At 41.1% G+C, this 23,353-nt stretch overlaps 1 protein-coding gene across 15 annotated transcripts in view; it reads left to right on the top strand.

Moving 5' to 3' along the window:
* Positions 1-23,353, top strand: part of KIAA1217 (KIAA1217 ortholog) — a 362,990-nt gene that overhangs the window by 326,086 nt on the left and 13,551 nt on the right. For 14 of the 15 annotated variants that reach the window (XR_004778413.2, XR_004778412.2, XM_050708763.1 and 11 more), the window contains 7 exons: positions 5,156-5,331; positions 13,219-13,349; positions 13,592-13,739; positions 15,400-15,895; positions 16,604-16,784; positions 22,137-22,291; positions 22,875-23,021. Coding sequence is in view for 13 of the 15 variants with exons in the window: in XM_050708763.1 (XP_050564720.1) it covers positions 5,156-5,331; positions 13,219-13,349; positions 13,592-13,739; positions 15,400-15,895; positions 16,604-16,784; positions 22,137-22,291; positions 22,875-23,021 (1,434 nt within the window). In the remaining 2 variants the exon portion in view is untranslated. The remainder of the gene's footprint in view (positions 1-5,155; positions 5,332-13,218; positions 13,350-13,591; positions 13,740-15,399; positions 15,896-16,603; positions 16,785-22,136; positions 22,292-22,874; positions 23,022-23,353) is intronic. The other variant, XM_035545258.2, reaches the window with a different exon arrangement.

Raw genomic sequence — 23,353 nt, 5'->3', positions numbered from 1 at the left:
AGGTGCTGTGACAAGGTCCTGTGCTCAGCTTGCCGGTAACAAAGAGATGATAGAATGTTTTTGGAGCAAACAGTTGTGTCAAGCAGGTGACCTCTGCATGTGATACAGCACCCATGCTTTTACTTTTCAGTAAAACTGACTGCCTTAGGGTCTCTGCCCTGGCATGTTATGTATAAGAGGGTATTCCTGCATGTTGTGCTGCGAGCCGCTGCAGCCCTTCTGTCCTTCTGTAACCCCATGTGCCAAATGCAGCTCTTGGCAAACTCCTGTGATCTGGCCACCAGCTGTGCTTAGTATGTGGCCTTGCAAATTGGAATGGAGGTTGCAAGTGCAGCGCTGGAGGCAGTGAATGTATCTTTCTCACAGGGCCTGCTTGCCAAGGAGGTAGCATTTCCCCAGCTGCAGCTTGTCTCCACAGCCCTGCCTGGGGCAGGATCCTTGCTTTTGATCAGATACAGCATTAGGTGAAGAAACTTGTACCATCTGCACAAATCGTTGCTGCCAAGGAAGTCTTGATAAGGAAAAAAGAGGAGCTATCCAGAGTGGGCTCATTAAATCTGGCTAACTTCCCTTATTTCAGAAATGATAGCAAATACATGATAGCACTGTGCCAGTATGACATGGGCAGATTTGTGAGAGTTGGATGGAAGAACCTGTAGCTTAAGGGAAACTTGGGCGTTATATATATACCCAAGTATGAGAGTGCATTTAATGTCATGACTTTCCTGAATGGGTGGAAATATTTTGAAAAAGAGTTCACAGCTTGAAAGGCAGGAAGTGGTAGTAGTGTTAATAAGTACTGTTTTAAGCTAAAGAATGTAGAAATATCACACTTCTGATGGTAAAAAAAATGTGCTCCATTTTTTGTAAAAGAATTCTAAGTAACAGGGAAATGTATTTTTCTGTTTTTCCAGGTTGCGTGCATAGTATGTGTGACAGTACTTCATATTGTTCAGTTTCTCTGTTTCTCCTGGATCGTCAGTCAGTTTGTTCCTTTTTGTGTGAATTTTTCTTATGGTGACAGACTAAAAGAAACACTTCCAGAGAACTGAAAAAGATGATTGCTCAGGCACAGAACTTGGCAGGATAACCAAGTAACAAGAACAGGACATAAAACTATATTTAATATTGTCTGTGGTTCAATTTTGAATTGATGATATCACTGTAAATTCTTACTCATTTGTTTTATAGAACCAGAGAAACACATGATGGAAAAGACCCATTCATTCATGTAGGCTTTGTCTGTTCTGGCAAAATCCTCTTTTTAAAATGTATCCAGCAGGAATCCATCCAGATGAATTGATTCACACACCAGTTAAATGTATATGTTAGCAGATGCAACCAAAAGGCCGGTCTGTTTTACTCCATGGTTGGATTTTAACCAGAGATTCTTGAAATAAAGACATTTGCATCACGGATGTTGTAAGAGGTTAGATACCTTTCTTGCCAGCCCTCTCCCAACTTCCTTAAAAGCTCAGATTTTCAGAGATGTTCAAGGAAGCCTAGTTTCATGGTACCGTGGAGTTCTCCTCATTACCAGAGATAGGCAATAACTCAGCCTGTGTTCTGTATGTTTTTGTTGTTGGTCAGACTGGAGCACGTGATGAGTACAGTGGGGTAGTTCACTCTGCGCTCCCATAGTGGCAGGTTTGAAAAGAAACCTTATACCATGTGTTCATGGTGTATTATCATTAGCTGATTTGTACATTGAAACTTTTTCCTGTTCCTGCCTTTCTTTAACTGAACACGTTTTAAGGGGAAGCAGTTAGATCTGATTAAGGTTCAGCTTTAGATATGTGTATGCATGCAAGCTTTTCCCTCGGTAAATTTATTACTTGCAGGAAAATGAGTGCCGCCGAAAGGATAGAAAATGCAATAATAATACTGTCATAAATGGTACATGATACTCAAATAGTCTCACAAGTGTAACTTTGAATTAGAAATTCAATTATGTTCTGAACTGCGTTATAGAATTGGTGAGACAAGATTTAATCTACGTATGGTAACAAACATTAGGAATTAGGTAATTAGATTCTGCAGAGATCCTGAGCTGCAGGCAGGCAGTCCCTGGTGGTGGGTTTGTGCAGGGGCGTACGGGGAACTTGGTGGCCCAGAAGCCTCTCCCATCATGGCCTGGGATGCTCCTGCTGGACAGGACGTGCTTGTCTCCTAGTGAGGAGCAGGGTTATGAACTAATAGCTGGTTTTCCAGTTACCTGTATCACAAACAATAATTGGTTTAAAGTGAACTCGACTGGTTATCAGGTTGTTTTCAAAGTGGGTGCCAGAGGCAGTGCTGGGGTACTTGTGAGAGAACAGTGATAGATAATGGCTGGAGCAGCTGCTGGAGAAGAGGGACAACGTAGGGGTCTGGGGAGACTGGTGATGATGGGAGTGAGAGACAGGGGTAATGAACGTAGGAGAAGTTGCTAGAGTTCTAAAAAGCATATTATTATTATTTTATTTTCTGCTTGCACTTATAAGCCACATTAATTAGCAAGAGATTTTTGTCTGGTGGTGAGAGGAAAACCTGCATTGCATTTCCTTACCTTGACTTGCATTTGACTTTGAAACTTGAACACTGTTTTAACAAAGGTGTGAGTATCTAGAATTATTTATTTGTCTTGTTTTCAAGCAAATGTGAATTACAAAAGGTTGTGCTCTCCTGAATCAGAATAACTCTGGCAGATCCATAAAATGCCTTCCGCTTGAGGTGATGGAGTAACTGGCAGAGGTGGTCTGAGGGACGCAAGGCGTGTACACTTAGGGAGTCTCAGATCTGATACCTGCTGGCAGCAGAAAGATAGGAATCAAGTTCAGTTCCAGAGTGTGGAGGGAAATATGCTGTAGTGGCCCAAGACTGCCTCCTCTCCTCACACAGCTCTTCCCCTCTGCTCCTGCTCACTTTGCCTTATGTTGTCCTCTGGCTGGTGACTCTGCCCTGCTTAACCCCTTGGTTACTGGTTCCCCTTGGTTCCTTCTTTTTCTCCCTGCACCCATCTGTACCTCTCCCTCCTCACCTTTTGTCCCTGTTCTCCAAATAAGAAGAAACCTAGTTTTGCCACAACTAGCTAGGTGTTGGGTGAATTTTCATAGAAATGGCAAAAACTTCTCTTTGATACCAAGATGAGTCATTCCCAAACTTCAAGAGCTCACTCCAAGGACTGAGGTTAGGGAGTCCTAAACATAGTAGCTTTTTGAAATATTTATGAGTTATATTTTTATTCCCTAATCTTGTTATCAGAAATGGATGAACCTTTAAAACTGAAATTTTCTAATGCTGGTCAAGCACCTTAGCTGTAGATGTCACTATAATAAACATATACCCTCATAATAAACCAGCGTGTTTGCCGTTGTACACAGACGCACACAAAAGCACACAAACCCCATTTTGGCATGCTGGGAGTCACACAGCTGAGGAACATAGAGGACTGAAATTCTGGACACCTGAGGCTTAAGTCATGCTGGCCCTTCTTCCTGACCTCAGATAAGTCGTTTCATCTTTTCCAAGTCACTTCCCTTTTTCAAATTTCCCTGCTCGTTAAAGAGCTGTGAATAAAATATATGACTGAAGTGGTACATGCTCATTCCCTCATTTATTCATTCATTTATGTTTTCCTTCTTGCCACAATGAAAGAGACATGTGTCTCAGCTGTGCTGGTCTCACTGTCAGAGATTTTAATTTATCAAATCCAAACATTAATCCCATAGTGGGGAAAAATACACATATGCACTGTCTTCAGAAGAATCCAGTCTGGTATAAAGCAGCTGACAATGTTTATAAATCTGTGCTGTTTCAAATGTTTTCCAGCTTCATTTTTTTCCCTCACTGCTTACACTTATGTTGAGCTGAGTTTTGAGCTAACACCTCCTGCTTGTCACAGCCCAGACCCCCCGAACACTTTCAGTGAAGTGTTACCCTCCCTCTCATCACAGCTGTGTCACTGGAGAGTTGTGTCATTGGCAGAGTCAGGCACAATTTCTGAACAGTCAGGAGGAGAGAATTGAGTTTGTTCCTCTAATTCCTGTACTGATTGGGTAAGAACAACCTGGCAAAGGCTTTTGCTTTTTTTTCTCTGATTCCCAGAAATTCTCTTAAATCAACTTCAAAAGAAGTCTTGTTGCCTTACGCTGTCTTGTATGTAAGCCATTTTTGTGATTCTTCCTATTAGGCAGTGTTTTTACTTCTTATGTTGAAAGCAGTTTGGCTGTTAAGCCTGGATGTTTAGAAGACAGCTGAAGGTTTGATTGCTAGTTCTAAAAATGGAACTGAGTTTCCCAAGGTGTTTTAAAAAATCTTACTCTATGAGATTGCTGCTAGGCTGACAGAGTTGTGTTCTTTTTGCTTATATCCTGAAGTTGTGGCTAGATGGAGCCCCACTGATCACTTTATGTGAACTTGTTTTCTTACCTGAATTTTGTTCTGCAAACTTAATATCGGTAAAAAAAATTAACACTTAGATATGAGGCTAGGAATGCACAAATAGTAGATCTCTTGAGAAAGAAGGTGTGAATCTTACATGTCCGGTTTCCAGAAAATTACCATATTTTAAAAGGTGGTTTGGGTGGGTGAGGAAGGTGTTTTATATCACAGATGAGTATGTCTGTCACCAAAACACACTGGATGGCACAGTCCTTCCTCTGCCCTTGAGAGACTGAAATATTCCATTCTGAGAGTAATAGTATGTTCCAGCTCTGACATTAATAGGTGCAATTATCCACTAGGCATGTATGGGCAATACAGTGTATAAAAATAAGAGAGATGCGCAAAGTGGAAGTCAGGCTTTGGGCATTGTCATGAGGCGTGATTAATACTTGATTCATGGTGGACTGAGCATTATACAGGGGCCACAATCTCTGCAGAAGTTATGCACTGAAAGTGATGTATTGAACCCAACATCTTTTGTTCATCAGCTGACAACAGGAAGTTAGGTATACACATTAGAAGTTAAACAAATGTGGGCTTTTCTCACCTCCAACACTTTCTCATGGAATAATGTCTATAGGTAAAGTTAAAGAGGGAAAGGAGAAGGTAAAAAGTCTCTCTAGCTGTGGGGCTGTTTATCCCAACTTATTTCTGAGCTCTGCAATGTATTCTGTTGCCAGGGATGTCAGTCAAGCGGGAAAAATTGAAGTTGATTTCTTTTGTGCAACAGCTGCAGAACCAGGAGATGCTGAGGGCAATGGTGAAGAAAGCAGAGCTGGAAATCAATGGCAAAATGATTGAAACAGTGAAGAGGCTTGAAGATCCTGTGCAGCGACAGCGCAACCTGGTGGAACAAGAAAGGCAGAAATACCTCAACGAGGAAGAGAGGATTGTAAAGAAATTATGGTGGGTTGAGAAACTCTTAGAATTTGTTGTTTTTGACTGGCCTTTTTTTTTTTTTTTTTTTTTATTCCATAGGGTATTAGTTTTCACCACTGTCTTCAGTGAAACAGAACCTGTGCATGCTCTTGTAGCTATGTTTCCTTGTACTGATATTGGCTGTAAAACTGTGTCTGTGTTCTAAAAAGCATTGGCCCCTGACTGGGAGTCCTTTGTAGTGCAGCCTGCTGGACATGTCCTACCAGTATGAAGAGTTTCAGCCACTTCAGAAGTGTGCTGTAAGGAAACAGATGACTGTAAGACACATGACCACGTCCTTCTTCTGAAAGACTCCATCTACCCTAGTTTTCCTCTTCAGATTTACGCATTATATTTTAGGGAAGGAGAGAGGAATTTTATTAAGAACAAATGGATTCAAAAGACAGTAATGAGATTAGTTTTCACAGAATGTTTGAAGTTGGAAGGGACCTCTGGAGGTTGTCTGGTTCAACCTCCCTGCTCAGGGCCACCTACATCTGGTTGCCCAAGACCATGTCCAGACAGCTTTTGAGTATCTCCAAGGAGGGAGACTCTGCAGCCTCTCTGGGCAACCTGTGCCAGTGCTCTGTCACTCACATAGTGAAGAAGTGTTGTGTGATGTTTAGATAGGAACTCAAGTGCTTCAGCTGGTGCCCATTGCCTCTTGTCCTGTCATTGGTCACCGCTGAAAAGAGCCTAGCTCTACCTTCTTTGCACCCTCCTTTCAGGTATTTGTACACATTGAAAAAATCCCCCTTGAGCTTTCTTTTTTGCAGGCTGTACAGTCCCAGCTCTCTCAGCCTTCTCTCACAGGAAAGACTCTCCAGTCCCTTCATCATCTTTGTGGTCCTTTGTTGTACTCTCTCCAGTATGTCCATGTTTGTCTTGTACAAGGGACACAGAACTGGACACGGTACTTGAGGTGCAGCCTTACCAATGCTGAGTAGAGGGGAAGAATCACCTCTCTTGCTGGTAATACTTTGTCTGATAAAGCCCAGGATACCATTAGCCTTCTCTGCAGCAAGGGCACGTTGCTGGCTCATGTTCAACTTAGTGTTCACTAAGACACCCAGGTCCTTTGTCTGCTAGGCTGCTTACCTGCTGGGTGGCCCCCAGCATGTCCTGGTGCCTGGGGCTGTTCCTCACCAGGTGCAGGACTTTGCACTTCTCTGTGTTAAAATTCATGAGGTTCCCATCTGCCCATTTCTTGACCCTGTCCACGTCCCTCTGGATAGCAGCACGACCCTCTGGCACATCAGCCATTCCTCACAGTTTTGTGTCATCTGCAAACTTGCTGAGGGTACGCTGTGCCCCATCATCCAGCTCATAAATGGAGATGTTAAACAGGACTGGACGCTTTATTGACAACTGGGGTATGCCACTATTTTCTGGCATCCAACTAGACTTTGCACCACTGATAACCACCCTCGGAGCTTTAAGTATGAAAGCCAGATTTCATTATTAAGTGCTTCAGCTATTGCATGGTAGAGGCGGGGGAATCTCATAACTAAGGTATTGAAGTTTAATTGCAATCAGCAGTGCCAGTATCCCTCCAAGACTTACTGGGATTCCATACACTAAACTGCAGTTAAAAAGTACCTTGTGTGTGTGTGTGTGTCTGTGGGTGTGTAAAGACTTTTTGTAAGACTTTTTTTTCCCAAAACTTTGGCCTACCGTGACTGGTGGGATCCAGTTGTTTGTTTTATTCCATATTTGGAGTCGGTAGGAGACAAAATGAGCTGAAATCAATAAACAGTTTTACTAGTTCTAATGCTCACATGAGTAGGATGCTATATAATTAATTATTTCTTATTCCTGCATTTAGTTCACACCTGAAGAATTGCCCCATAACACAGAGAAGCTTTATAGTCAGCTTTTCGTTGAACATTATGAGTAAAGAACCACAGGAGTACAGTTATTGACAGCCGAGGAAAATAAATCTTTCCTGTTGATCAATGTGTTGTCATTTGAATAAGATTTGTAATAAACACGGTGCATCTGTAAAGACAGAGCAGATTGTTTCTGAGGATGTATATGCTTTCTGTGAAGAAAAGTTGAGTGTGCAGTAATAGTCCATGCTGGTGTCTATAATCTGCTCAGCTGGTTTGTAGTGTTAACATTGTGTTCTAGTCTCCAGTAATTACTCTCCTGTTCATCACTTTATCCATGTGTATCTCATTGCTTAGTTTCTAGATTGTTTGCTCTCTGTGGAAAGAACCATTTGTGTGATAGTTGTTTATAGCATTGCCTCATAAAAAGGATACTGAGTGAGGTCAAGTGCAATGGTGTTGGTTGTTACAGCTGTTCATTTAGGATACCACTCTGCAATAGGGTTCTGTTTTATCAGTGTTTACAGAGTTTCTGCTGCTTCTGTGCTCAGCTCAGTTATCAAAGGGCAGTGTCCTCATAAAGCAAGTGTCTGTTATCCTCTGCCAATTTACTTTGCAGCTAAGAAACATTGAATGGGAAAGTATTGTTCATTTGCTAATTTTACAGGAAACTGTCTTAAATCATTCGTAAGTTATCAATGTTAGTTCAACCTTTTTAGAGGTATGTTAGAAACAAATATTAAATGATAAAATTATTTTTCTTCGGTTGTGTCCAATGAGAGTTCTTTGTCATGTGTTTACATGCTTGCAGGATCAGAGCCTGAAAGAAAAACACATCTGATGGCAATGCCTTAAGTTCAACAGCTGATGACTGTTAAAAATGAAGAGCATATATCACAAAATTACACACTGAATGTCACTGACAGTATTCAGGAAAAGATTAATGTTCTATATAGGTGCTTTCAGTTAAGCTAATCTCCCTGCAGATATATAAACAAATGGAAAGCAACAGGGGGGGAAATTTTTTTTTTTTAGTCTTTCAACTGTTGCCCTCTTAACCTTTTCTGCATCATAGGACTAAATCAGTAGACTGGGTTCATGCAAGACGGAGTTTAAGGACTTTTGCAATACTTGCAAAAGTGTATTTAGCATTCTGTAGTATGAACTTCAGCTCCGTCTAAAGAAATAAAAGGAAAGATCTTTCACTCTCTTTAAATCTCAGCTTTAAAAGCCCTGGTTTTTGCAATTCTGAAACTTATAATTGGGAAATTAAAATAAATAAATAAATAAATAAATAAATTGCTGGTTTCATGCTGTAAACAGCAGAGCTGTCAATGCACACTTCAGAGCAAGCTTTCTGTTCTGCAGCTATTCATGATGATGCCTACAGAAATGTGTCCATGTGTGTCAGTTGCAGCAGGATTACAGAGTTATCTAAAGAAAACCAAGGAACCCTGTTAAAGTGTTCATACATATGTGTAACAGTGAAACATACACTCAGAATTAACTAACTAGGTATTTTTCTATCCAGTCTTTTCAGCCAGCATTAGAAATATCATATATTATACTTCCTGGGTTGAAGATACTAGCCTTAAAATTTACCAGACCAAGGGCAAATTGTGACAATATGACATACTGAGTAATCAAGTATTTATATAATGAGGAACATTTTACAGTTATTAGTAGTTTATTATGTTGTAGATTATTATAAGCACTTTAATAGAAGTTTTTTTTTAAAGCGGAGTATTTAAATTACAGTCATCTTTGAACTGCCTCATAGGTTCTCTAGTAACTTATAATTTATATTATTGTTAAAAAAAATATCAGACATTTTTGTAAGAATAGCTGTGCTCAGATAGCCACTAGTACCACATACTTGGGAAGAAATACAAGAAACTGGCAACATGCTCAGAGTGTATCTCCTTGTTTTCAGTGACTTGTAGCTCAGGGGGTTTTCAAGTCAGAGATGGCATCTCATATCCAAAAGCTCTACATTGATTGTTTACCTTTCATGAACTTGAGCATTTTTTAAATTTATCTAATTTTTGCTGTTTACAGCTTTCAGGTTCAAGGAATTCTATAGAGTAACAAATCTTTTTTTTAAGTTTTTATTATTTTTTTTTAATCTCCCGTCTGTCAAAACCCCCAAACCCTTGAATTATGCAAAGCAGAATATTCACCAACTCCATGCTAGTCATGATGTTACGAACTCTCCCCACCCCCTTACCTTGATCATGTCTTTTCCAGCCTGAAAAGTGCTGGTTTGCACAGTTACTTCTCATGTAGAAGCTATTCTATACATTTCCTCATCCTGTTATCTTTTTCTGTGCCCTTTCTAACTCTAGAGTACATCTGTGAGATGGGGATGGGGAGAGAGGAGAGCCCTGCACAGGCTGTACCTGATGTGGGCATGCCATGATTTCATGCAGTGGCATGGTGATGGTCCTCCTGTCCTCATGTTCCACCTGAACTTTCCATTCCAAACCCAACATCGCACTTATGAGGACTGATTAGCAGTTCAAAGTTCACGATTATGTATAAAAACTTTGGGAGGTAGTTGGGTTTAGTTTGATATTATTATTTTTTTTGGGTGGTGATAGTGGTTTGTTTGTTTGTTCCTCATCTCATGAGAATTACTTTATATTTATTAGGATTTACTTCAATGTTTGGTTTTCTTCCTGGTCAATTAGATTCAGAAGGTCCATCTGCAGCCGTCTGCAGTCAGCTTTCATTTTCATTCCCCTGAATAATTTAATATTCTTTGGAGATTTTTTGACTATACTATTCATCCTCTTTTCTAAATCATTTATGATAAGTTGAAAAGCACCAGCCCTATCACAGATCCCTATGGAACCCACCAGCAAACTCCATTCATTGAATAAGCTGTTCATTGATCCCTTCTCTTTACTTCCATTACTTTATCCGTGAGAGAATTTTCCCTCTTGTCCTGCGGCAACTTTTCTTTCTTAAGAGCTTTTACTTAGATATCTAGCTGAAAACCTTTTGGGCTGTAGTTTTTCCACATACTTTTGCTGTTTCCTTCAAAGCACCATCTGGATTTGAGAGACTTTCTCTTTACACAAGTCACATTAACACAATATATTTATCCCTGGGTCCGCTGTTTCTTTATTGTTTATTCTTTGTTATGGTATCTATCAATTACACTGGTCTGGATGTCGGTCTCACCAGAGTACAGATCCTTGGATAGCCCCACCTCCTTTTTAAAAAGTTATTTTTATCATCTGTGACACTTTCCACTACTCTGGTGCCAAAGCAATTTTAATCAAGAAGTTAGATGCTTAGCACTAATAGTTCAACTGTTTCATCCTTGAGTTGCTGTTGAACTCCAGGGCAAATACCATCTGGTCTGGGTGACTTGTTGCCGTTCTTTTCGTCAGTTTGTTTTGTAACCTGCTCTACTGATACTGCAATCTGAAACAGATCCTCTGATTATTTTTTTTATTTTTATTTTTTGCCTAAAGAAAGATCTCAGCATAAAAGTTTGTCTTAGCTTCTCTCTGTAAAACATAGTTGCAGGAAAATCATTTATCTTGCATTAGCCTTCTGAGACTGCTTTAAGGTGACTGTCTTGTTAATTGGGTTTGCTCAAACAAATCCATAAAGCCAAGTTTTTTTCCCAGTTACATAAAAGAAACACTGGAGACTGCTTCATCTGTTTAAATCTTTGGCTCCTGAGGGCTGAAGTTTCTTTTCTCTTGTAGCTAGCAACTTGAGGCAGCGTAATATGGTATCCCCTGAGCAATTTCAGGATCAGTTGTCTTGTTTGATAGCATCACTGTATGGAACTAAAGGTTTTTGTGGTGATCCTTTCCATTTTTGCTCAGAGAACAAAACGGAAAGAAAGACGTTGTCTTCTAGCTGGAAGTCTTTCCTTTATCCCTTTATTTCCCTCAGTCTATAAGCCTACCAAAACATCCTAGTATTGTTCTTGGTTCGTTTCTCTTTCCAACTGTGAACAAACTTAACCTTCTCCCCTTGCCTTTTTCATTGCCTGGTGGATGCAAACATCTGAGAAGCTGCTTTTCCACTTGTAATCCACAAAAGGGGGGAGAGGGGCTCAGCCTATGAATCCCAAAGTAGCGCTTCCTCATCCTGAGCACTGCTGTCAGGGTGTAAAGGATGGGGAGGATACATGACTGCAGGGCATCGTTCTGGAGGACAGGAGTCTTTGCACTGCAGTGGATGATGGAGAGCTCTCTCTTTTCCCAGCTCCTTCCCAGTTTATATCTGCACCCTTCTTTATAGCAGAGGCAGACACGGGGACAGCGGATGCCTGTGTTATTGCAGCCTCTTCCACTGGAAAAATATCCCGACTAACGTTGCCTTGCTGCCATCGTGTGGTCCCTTAAATTGTTTCCTGAAAGTACACTTGTGCTAGTGGAAATGGTTATGCTGTATTTCTCAAGGCAGAGTCTTTGGGAGAAGTGGTCTTAAAATGGGAGGAGCATCACTCAACCCCACTTATGTTTGTGATCTGTTCAGAAGCAACTCATGATTCTTAATTCAGAATTCTTTGACAGGTTCTCAGGTTCCTAGGCTTTGGATTGAAATGAATTCTGTGCTGCATGCATTTAGTGTTCAGATCCTGATACTATTTCTGTTTCACTGTGCATCAGAAGTACTACTGCATTGTCATTTATTGTTCCGTGTGCCTGTGTTTCCCCTTTAAGTGACCTAAATGCAGAGTGGTGCTGCAATGGCTTTTCTCCTGTTACTGACCACTTACTCCTCTCTTTTCCTCTTCATATTGCCTATCCATTGAGACAGATCTAGGAAGTGGCCTGAATGAAAAAGATAATTTTCTGCTGGATTTGCATGGCTGTGCTGGCACAAAAGAAATGTGTGGAAATGCAGGACCCGTGCTTGGTGTGGAAGGCGGTCTTACCCTACCCCTTTCCAGGCAGTCAGCCTGTACCTTTGTTCCCTTACAGCAGCTGCAAAACTTCTACCTGAGTGGACGCGAGAAATGAGGCCCAAAATTAGGTTAAAATGGCACCTGACTGTCAGCTCAGAGCTTGCTTTGCATTGTTTTCTAACATGCAATTAAACTGCTTTCAGAATATTTCTGTTAGTGAATTCGGTATCTTAATTGAGGCAGATTTCTTTTAGAACATATTTTCAAGAGATGGTTCTTCTGAGGTATTCGCATAGGTATTTGCTCTGTTTTTGTCTAGCTGTGCATAATGCACTGCTGGTAGTTTTATAGAGATTCTTTGAGAGACTTTTTTCTGGGTGGAAATTCCAACTAAAACAATCTGGTCTCAACCTTATAAGGAAAAAAAATGTGTCCCTCAAAAAAAAATAATGTGTGTAAATGATTGTGAAAATTTATGTGAAGCAAGGAAGTACTGGAAAAGGTATCAAGAAAGATGCTGAGGAAGCACCAGGTGAAGCCTGAGGAAGCATGGGACAGCACTCGTTGGAAACCAGCCTCTGTGATTCATTTGTTAATCCAAACGCTGACCAAGAGCTGCATACAATGCACACTTGTTGTTTCATTCTGGCTATTTGTGGAAACAGGACGCTGTATCCTGTCTAAAACGGATGGGCAGACAAACAGTCCTGCATCAAGGGGCCGTGAGTGCCAGTTTTTTGGGCTGTCACTTCACTGTTGTGCATTCTTTTGCATGTTATTAGCAGTGAGAAAATATAAGGTGCAAACCTGTACTGGATGTTCTGGTATAACATCTATGTACCCTTCTGCTAGGATTCGCATTCCCAGAGGGCTGGCTGCTGGATGTGTTTTACCACACCATCTGCCCCTTGTAGCACAGCTGCTCTGCACATTTGCAGCATCAGAGAAATCAATGACTGGGGCTGGTTACGAGCCTGGTCCTGTGCTGCGGGCATGAGTGTGCAGCAGCCTCATGTCCCCTCCTGGTACCCTGCTGGTTTTTTTCATCCTGTGGTATCAGATTTAAAGATGCCACAGCTGAGGTTTCTGATTTAGTCCCTTCATTTACATATATTTTATTGTAATGCAAAAGTCCTATTTACATTTCACGTTCACTTTTTGTTTTGCCAGTGAGCTGGAGGGATTTGTTGAGGACCTGAAGAGAGACTCCACTGCCTCCAACAAGACAGTGACACTGAAAGATGTTGAAGACGGAGCCTTTCTTTTGAGGCAAGTGGGAGAAGCTGTTGCCACCCTTAAAGGTATGTAAATCCTTTTTCCTTTCAGTTATTCTCTTTTGACCACAGTGGCTGAAAACAATTTTGCCTTTGATCTAAAGGCATAAACTTTCACTTCCAATATATTTCAAGTCAGGATTAAAGGGCTTGTTGCATGGCCCCTGAAAAGAGGTTGACAGTCAACTGTTTAACATTCACCCTGTCATCTGTTTTTCCCCAGGGCTTTTATGATTTCCTCTTGAGCCTCATAGTTGTTGTCTTTGCAGGAGAGTTCCCGACATTGCAGAATAAAATGCGTGCGATCCTCCGCATTGAGGTCGAAGCCGTGAGGTTCCTAAAGGAAGAGCCACACAAGCTAGACAGCTTATTGAAACGTGTGCGCAGCATGACAGATATCCTTACAATGCTCAGGAGGTGAATTTTTTTTTCTTCAAGCTAACGAATTTCCTCAAGCATTTTGGGTTTGTGTTCTCCCCCTCTCCTCAAGGAATGTAGGGATATGTAACTTGTTTGCAGTAATTTATAGATTCATTCTAGAGCCTTCTGAAGGAAAATCAGATTATCCTTTCCTGTGCTTTGTGCAGTGGTTCTCTTCTGACCACAGTCTCAGTTGTCCAGAGCTTATGATTGAAAGTAGCTTTCTCTGAACTGAACACTTCCAGATTTGGGAAGTACCTTGACGAGAAAGCTGACAGAGTGTCACCAGTCCCGTATGTGAGTTAATTAGCTGTAGGCATTTACAGCAATCTAAGTTAATAGAAATATTCTCTGACACTGAAATGTGCATCCCCAAAAATCTAACAGTAAGAAATAACAGGAAAAGGTTTGAAGTGGATAAAGAACCTTCTGTAAGAAGTAAATATTTTTCAATATGATTGGGTATCCATTCAAATTCTTTATTCAGTTTTTATGCAAGGTAAGTTAGAGAAAGTTGAAATATTAGATAAAATGTGTGTCCACTAAGTGCCAGTGTTTAGCTATGTTTGTCAGAATATATCAGCAACAGACAACTGCTGAATTATATGAGGCAATAGATATTGGATTTAATCCCTACTTAAAACTCAATGAATTAGGCCAAACTGTCAATGGTCATGGTCTAAATTTTAGTTCCATTACGAGCAGATCTAAGTCATAAGTGTGTTGATGCTACCATTATTCCAGGGAATGTAGGGTTGACACTGTTCCCATATATTCTGGAGCCTATATAAAATGAATTTGCCAATACTGGCAGAGGGACAAAATGGTTTATGTAACAGGCCTTCTCAGAGCCATCAATTATTTTTCCAGGTAGACAAACATCCATATCCTTTCATATTAGCTTCCTTTTCTTAAAAATGACTACAGTTATTTCCTGCCTTATCCTGTTTGGGAAATAAACAATGAGTCGAAGTTTTACCAAAAGGTTTTTTTTGTTTGTTTTTTCTTTTTTCCCAGCCAAATTACCTGGAAAGTGTCATAAACTCTGTTTTAGTATTGGAAAAACTGATGATATTTGATGGATAGCCAAGCTTTGAGGCTCAGCAGTTTCACAGCCAGTTCTTAGAAATGGTTGACTCTGCATCCCTACCTCATTCTACCCCAAACTTGACAGATAAGGCCTTCCTGAAGTACTGCTTAAATGCTTTGTTTTGGCAGTTTGTTAAACTGCTACTTCAGATTCTGTGTAGCTACTGTTTTCTGTGCTAATAGTCTAGGAATTATTTGTTTATCTAGATTTTGTGTTAAAAAAAAAGAAGTCAACTGATTTCCATTCTCCCTCTAAAATCAAACCACTGTAACTCATGGTTTGGTAAAAGGAAAGTGCCAATACATTCATGAAGGTTTGTAAACATTTTAAAAGGTAAAAACATCCCACTATGAGTTGCCTCTTTAAAAAACATGAGCCCCTGACTCTTGGAGAAAACTAAAATCACAGAACTGACAGCATTAGGAAGAGAAAACATCATTCTAATGTTTTTGATACAGTTGGTATTTTGTAGCTTTTCCCTTGCAAAAGCTTATTGTTAAATATTGCTCATGATCCACCTGGATCCTAACCATGTGCCATGCTGTTGTGTTCAATTTGGCTGGGCAGACATGTTACAGAAGGACTGCTGAGGGGTGTGGATTCCTCCCAAGCTGTGCAATACTCCACTATGGAAAAGGCCACTGCAACTGAAGCTCTGAAAAACCAGGAGGAGCCCAAGCATACCCAGGGACATGCACAGCAAAACCTCATAGCAGTCACCTCAGAGTCCCAGGTATCTTCAGTCAAGTCAGAAGTCGTCCCCTTCTCAACAATGACGGTCCATCATGTGCAGAGCTCTCCTGTTGTCATCCATCAGTCTCAGCATTCATCAGCCTTGGTCAACCATGCCCAGGGCTCACCTGCTGCACCCAGCCACAGTGAAGGCCTGCCAGTGAGCGGCCACTTCTCGGCCACCCCACCACCCCCCCCCCAGGAACCAGCAATAGGATCCCAGCACACACAAGGCATGCCATCACCACAGGTCAATGGCAACACCATGCAAAGTCTTTTCATTGAGGAAATTCACAGTGCAAGTACCAGAAACAGAGCTGTATCAATTGAGGTACGGTGTATTCTACTCACCCAGTTGTTGTCTTTTTGGGTCTGAGCTCCCAGTCTCACTCCTGAGACTGAAGGTGGGATTTTCAAATGCATTATGAGGATTTATATGCTTAACCTCGAACTACACCATGCACTTCTGAAAATACCCTCTGATTTTCAATGCAACAATATAATAACATGTAACCAAAATGAATAGCTGTTTTTGTAATAAACTTTATTTAAAAAAAAAAATAAAGAAATTACCTATTTTTGAACAATAACATATGATTCTTTCGCAACACTTGCATTGATGAATTTCATTCGTTCTTTAAATCTGCATGTTCCTTATTATGGAGAGGTAAAGATGAAAGAGTGTGAAGTTTCAGTGGTTTCACACAGAGGTACTGAGCAAACCCACAGCTGAACCCTCATGTCTTATTACAGACATGCACTTTAATCACCATGTGATACAGTAAACCAGCGACCCAGATTTAATTTTTTCCTTTGTTCTTTTAGTGAGCAGTGGCCACTGTCAGTTTGTCTTGTGTTTGTGCCACATCTAGCACAATGGAAGTCAGAACTATTGTTCAATTACAGTTCAATTATCTTCCCTCTAGTTGCTGACTAGAATCTATCCATGGTGACCTATGATGTTTACACATGCATTTTTTAAAAAGTGATCACAACAGAAATCAGAGAGGTAAACTGATCCTTTACTGTTTTTGTCTAGAAAGCAGAAAAGAAATGGGAAGAGAAGAGACAAAACCTGGATCACTATAATGGAAAGGAATTTGAAAAGCTCTTGGAAGAGGCCCAGGCCAACATAATGAAGTCAATTCCCAACTTGGAGATGCCTCCCCAGCCAGCAGTCCTCCCTAAAGGGGATACAGTGGAAAAACCTGAAGTCTCAGGTGAGGTTTGCTAGAGCAAATGGTGCTAAGAAGTTGCATATCTGGAAAAGATAATTTATTTTTCCACTTTCTAAAATGTTTTCAACTTAAAGATTTCTGTGATCTTGATCATACCTGTGAGTAGTCCCTGAGAAATAATGCAGGTGCAGCTGTCAGAATAAAGGATTGTATCACAAAAGCAGTGATTTCGCAGATGCCAGTGTGGGTTACCAGCTGAACACAAATCTCCCCATACTGCAAATGAGTGAGTTTGTCCTATAGAGATGAAGGATCCTCATAAGCAGGAGAGTAAGCATACACCTTGGTTTTGACAGAGATGAGAGTTTCTGTATGCTATGCTATATCTAGTATACTGTGCTCAGTTTTGCACTTAAAAGTTTAGCATTATGGAGGGCTGTGGAAAGAACCACAACGACTTTGAGCACAAATGATCTTACCGTCAGAAACTTAAGAAGCACTTTTTATAGACGATTCTTATCAAAAGAAAATCAAGACATTCCTGAGGTTTCTGAGGGTAAGGAGGCCTTTTAACTGTGCACAAGTTCTGACACGTTCCAGAAGCTGAAGCTGGAAAAAGCCAGATTAAAAATTAGGTGTCAAATTTTAACATTCAGAGTAACTAATCACTGAAGCTAGTTTAATTATCAGCATATTGGATTCTTTGCCACTTCAAATCTTTAAGTAATAATGCGTCTTTCCCAAAACTTCTATCTGAGCAGCCTTTCAGAAAGAAATGTAAGACCCGCTTGAAAAAATCCTTCAACCTCTGTTATGTGGGAAGTCAGACTGCTTGATCTTAGTGGTCCTTGCTATCTTAAACTATAAATGCAACCAGTGTTTTGGATGAATCCCTCAGAGGTCTGAAAAAGACCCATGATGCTACATAACTGAGTTGTCTTGGAGAAGTGGATAGATATGTAAGAATAAATGAAAGTGACTTTTGCAGTAAGGATTCGGTCTGCCCACAGCTATGGTATAGATACACCGAGTTTCAAGTTTAACTTGAGTCTGACTGTGACCACCTAGCAAAAAAAGCTATCATCATAATGAATTGATTGAACAGGAGTATCTACAGGACACATGAATCTGCTCAGCAGTTGGTGAGGTCTTGCATAGAAATCCCCAGACTCAATGTTTTGACTTCAAGGAAAACTGAACAAATAGGAAGGAGTCAAGATTACAGTGATGATGATGACCAGAGCTCTGGAAACGTGGCCTGTGGGGGACAAAATAGAAAGAATTGGTTTTGCGTAGCATCAGGAAGAGAAGGCTGAGGAAGGACAAAGCAATCTCTAAATACATAAAAAATCTGTTTAAAAAAGAAAAGACCAACTTGCTTTGTGTGGATAGGACAGAAGTAGAAGTTGGCAATTGCAATCGGGAAGATCCAGGTTAGGCATTAGGAAAAGCCTCATAATAGAAAGGAAAGTGAAGTATTGAAGAAGGCTGCATGAGGCAATGAGGAGGACGTCAGAACCCCATCATTGGAGAAATTGGTTTGTGCTAACATAGATCAAGGATTATGTAGGTATATTCCTTTGTGGAAGGCAGGTATAATGGTATAATGCTTTGTGATAGCAGGATTATTGGTTTTCCTTCCAGTCCTGTTTTTTCACAATTTAACATACAAATCCACGTGTGAATTTCTTCAAAGTTTAAGGAACAAAGAAGCTGCCTCAGCCAATCGTATTGTGAAACATGTGTCAGCTGCAAAATTCTTATCCAGCTACTTACAAATATAGAAATGTTAGAAAATGCCCTGTTTGGTCATAGCAATGTCCCTTCCAGCTCAGTACTCTGCCTCTGACAGAGGCGACAGAAGATGCTCTTTGTGGGCAGCACAGAAACCTGGCCACTTTCTGCAGACTGATACTACACCTCCAACACCCCAATAGATGTTTAAGGGAATATTTCAACCTGCTCCTTTTCATGTCCATTATGGATATGTTTTTGACCTTTTATCCATCAATTCCTCTAATCCCTTTTAGAACCATTTGCCTCCCCACTACAGCAAGCTCCAGGAGCTCACTCCCATCCTGCAGAGGAGCTTTCCTTCATCTGTTTTACATTCATCTCCTACCAGCATCACCGAGTTCCCCACAGTTCTCATATTTTGCAGTTTGGCAAACAACACTTCTGCATTCCTTTTGTAAAATCATGAAGGCAGTGGATGAACCTCAGTCATATCCTGGAGGTGCCAGCCTACCCTGCTCCAAACTGCAGACTTGCAGCCTTTCTCATCCCTCCATCAAGGCCAACTGCTCCCTCACCAGGCAGTTTCACTTGCTCTTCTCTACCTCCACTGTGTCCTGGAGCTGTGAGACCAGAGCTTCATGCTGCATTCAAGCTTTTGGGTATCAGCATTTTGTTCTGGCGTGCCTTTGACACTGACAAGTTGTTGCTCCTTGGATGTTTCTCAACATACAGGCTTAAAATAAATTCTGTTGAACCCCGTAAAATAATTTTGGAATTCAGTCACCATTCAGTGAGGTTACAGGCTAGCCATACAATTAACTTGTGTAACGTTTGGCATAAATAGAAAAAGTCAGCGAAAATATGTACCATATGGGTGCAGTGAGCTGTGACATTTTAAGAAGTGCAGAACACAGCAGCAGAGATGTTTTGTAACTCACATAGTTAACTAATCCACCTCTAGTATACCATTTTGCACTGTGTGTAGCCAGCAGATTTAGGGAGAAAGTTGATGAGATTGAGGCATTTGCCTTCTGTTGTGCATAATGAATCCTGTAATAGTAACATAAATAATTTAAAGGAACTGAAAAACTTTTCCTTAATACCTGATTAAATGTCTCACATGCCACCCAGCTCTTCTATGATTCAAGAAGAAAATTTCAATATGCTACAATCTGATGTAGACTAAAAAACTAGGCAACATAAGAAAAGGGAGACCACCTACCCCAGTAATATAATGCAGAAGACATTTTGGACAGAAATTAGCACAGTCCTTTGCTGGCTTTGCTGCAGAACCCAGATAGATCACATTACCAGAATATCTTGTCTCAGCAATTCTCCGCAGAGAACACAGCTAAAAAACTCTTTTTTTTTCCTTTAAAAACCCCAAAACAAAGTTAAATCACACATTTTTTTTCACACAGTTTTGCAGATGACTGTGTAAATACTTCTTTAATGTAACTGTAACTCATCTTTGATGTCAGGATTGTTCAGCAAAAATTATGGGGACTGTCTCTAACATACATTAGAAATTGGGCTCCTTTATCTCCCTTTGCGCCTTCACATGTGAGAACACCCTGATTTTTAGAAGTGCTGAGTGATCAGTAGCTTCCATTACTTACTTGACTAAAAAGGCTGCTTCAAGGCAGGCATTATTATTTTAAGATTATTTTTAAAGACATTGGATATTTTGGAGCAAGTAGAAAGCTACATAGTGGGAGAAACTAATTCTAGTCTGGATGTACCTGTGGAAGAACTCTTCAGTTCAATGAAATGGCTGGCGATGAACGACTCCCATTTTGTTCACAGAAGTGCTGAGCTGTTTGGCACCAGGGAAGGTTTCATAAAGCCGCATTTTTGATCATGCATAGTCTCAGACTCAGTGAACTTTATTTATCCATTTGCTCATCTCTCTTTAATAAATATGGGAGAAGAGCTCAGCCAAAGAAAAAAATATTAGAATAAGGTTTTTCCTCATTTTTTTTCCTTCAAATATATTTTTTCCTTCCCACTTAGATTGGAGAAATGAAATAAATGAAAGAAAATAGAAATTCAGCTTTGAAGTTTCATGCCTTGCCCAGTGTTGTAACATTGACAGTAAGCACACCCCATTACAATCAAATGGGAGTGGGACTGGCTTTTGAGAACCCGTGCATGTGCCATTGATCATTTCTCTTGGCTGAGTTTCTCCTTCTTGTTTCTCATTTTGAAGATGGAGATGGAAGTCTCACAAATATGAAATAATTTTTTCTTTGTGCCTTCCATATCTTGCATGCAGACTTACTAAGTGTGAGAAAAACTTGCATGTTCTTGCATTCAGAGCCTCTGTATCAGCTTGAGGTTAATAGGTTGAGCCCATTGAAAGGAGCAGAGATTTGCACAGGCCCCACGCCACAGTCTGCTGTACACCATCTTAGAGAACAACTTGGATTTTACAGCAGCAGATTTTACTTTGTGCTGGCAGAGGAGTACACCTGATGCCATGAAAACCTTAGTAGTGTGTATTGACAAAAGCAGCAGTCTAATGTAGTGTGCCTCTAGAAAATCACTCTTGTTGCAATCCTGCGAGTCAGTGCCAGATAACCAGGGAGGGGGGTAATACAGCAGAGCGTTTCTTTAAGCTTAAGCAGCTTTGAAGAATATTTGATCTAAGAAGAGAACAAAGATGAGGCTGGGTCAGCCAAGGGCTCAAACCCTCCTGAGGGGCCAGTGCATCAGAGGAGCTTGATGCAGCCCCAGGAGCAGACACTTATGCAATAACTTGCCCAGAGGGAATACTTAGCCCTAACCAGCTGGGTAATCTGAAAGCAGGAGGTTTTTTCCTTCTGGGTTATGTACGTTCCAGCTGCTTATATAACACTGGGTAGCTGCAGAAAGGTCATTCTCTCACCCTTGAAAACAAACACTGGAAGCAGCGGTGTGAAAACAGTGGCTGCTGCCATGGATGATGCTTAGCCTGGGACCAGGAACACACAGGGACAGGTCATGGGCAGGGAAATGCTGCTGCTGGGAAAATGCTGTCCAGTGGTGGCGGGGAAGAGGAAGTTGCAGCTGGGTGGGGAAGCAGCTGGGTGTGGGGGAAATACCAGTTTGAGAAACTGGTCTTGTCTTGGAAAACTCCCCTCAGAAAGCAAGGGATGGCTTTGCTCAGATACTGGATTTGGAAAATGAATCACTGTGGGTTAGCAAAATGTATATACGGCTGTTACAACTCAAAGCAAAGCTGTGCTTTCCTGCAACAGTCAGAAGTACATAAAGTGAAAACAAATGCTGCAGCATTCAAAGGAGGCTGCAGGGGCACTATCTGTAATCACGTACCCAGCTGAATCTGCACCCTGCGCTTACCACTGGTTGATTTCCAGAAGTGCGCTGTGCTATCACACCCACCGAGGGCTGAAATCCCAGATGCAGTGATGTGGGGGTCAGGAGTTTTGCTGAACATTTGTGGGTGAAGTGATCTGGTTACGCTGTGCAATTTCTGCGCTGTTTGTTTTTGTTCAAGGAGGTTCTACTTGAATCACAAATGTGTTTCTGTTCATATATATTCAGCAGCAGAACCTTTTAAGATTTTTTTTCTTTCTTTCTGGTTGAGGCAGGGCTGCAAATGCTTGTTTCCCTTCTTCACCTATGTTTATTCTGTGCTACCATGCTTACTTGCAGAAGATGTTCCTGACACAGACCAGGATAATGATAAACTGACCAAGTCCCCGCCTCCTCCACCTCCACGCCGCAGTTACCTGCCGGGGTCAGGACTGACCACAACGAGATCGGGAGAGGTCGTCTATACAGCCAGGAAAGAGGCTGCTGCTGTCAAGGTTTGATGATTCAGACTCTAGGCAATCAGATTGTTGATGAATGGCTGGCACGGAGGCACATTCCCAGGCTTGGGCTGTGTCTATAAACCACAAAATAAGTTGAGACAGAGCTACGTCCTGGAGAGCTACTGAAGCTGCCTAGCAGGAAACACTGCTGTTAAGCCAAATGATCAAGTAAGGTTTTATCAGTTTTGCTTACAGCAGTCAGCCTTGCTGCACTGATCTCCTAGCAATACAGAAGGCAAGTCACAAGCTGCTTTCATTTAGAGTTGTAAGATTAAAAATAAAAAAGCATGCCTTAAACAGATGGGGAAGATCAGCTCAGAGTTGAGAGCATTTTTTCAGAAATGTTCCAAATTAGTTTTTCTGGGCTTCCTTTTCCCATTCGTTCTGTCCCCTGAAGGAAGTGGAGGGAAGCCCAGGTGAAGAAGCTGTTAATCCTACTCATGTGAAGTAGCAATATCTGCTTAAAAAGGAAGTGGGACCTTGCCACAAGTCCTTTTCAGTGCTGAATTTACTGTGTTTGCTTTTCATCAGAGGGCTCAATTATATTGGCTGTCTGTGCTTTTTCATGCCTTTGTAGGAATGCAGTGAAGATGCTGGGCAAGTAGCACAATCCAAAACCCCTAAAGAGGATCAGACATTGTCTCGGAACACAGGGCTTGCTGTAGCATCTGCTGTAAAAGACGAAGAGGAAGAGGAAGGAGATAAAATAATGGCAGAATTACAGGTAGGCCTTTGCATTGCACATGCACAAGTATACCCTTTGGTAATCTGCACTCAGTAACACTTCTGGGGCCTCAGCACAATTTCCAGCTCTGAACATGAAGGAAAGTAGGTCTGCCAGTCTCACCCAGTTCCACTTTTTGTGCTGGGTTGTACACATTTAGCAAGCACCACCCAAATTTTGTTCAAGAGTTCTGGAGCCGAGAAAGTGCTCAAGAATGCAGAGGTTGCCACTGGAGAACCTCTCAAGACCCACAAAGATGGGTCAAGTAAAAAACTGGTGTGTGTTTGTTGTGGTTGCCCCGGCATAGAATTTCTCACAGTCCCAGACACACA

The sequence above is a fragment of the Cygnus atratus genome, chromosome 2 (assembly GCF_013377495.2).
Source record: "Cygnus atratus isolate AKBS03 ecotype Queensland, Australia chromosome 2, CAtr_DNAZoo_HiC_assembly, whole genome shotgun sequence".
Lineage (NCBI taxonomy): Eukaryota > Metazoa > Chordata > Aves > Anseriformes > Anatidae > Cygnus > Cygnus atratus.
This window is presented reverse-complemented; position numbering and strand designations above follow the sequence as displayed.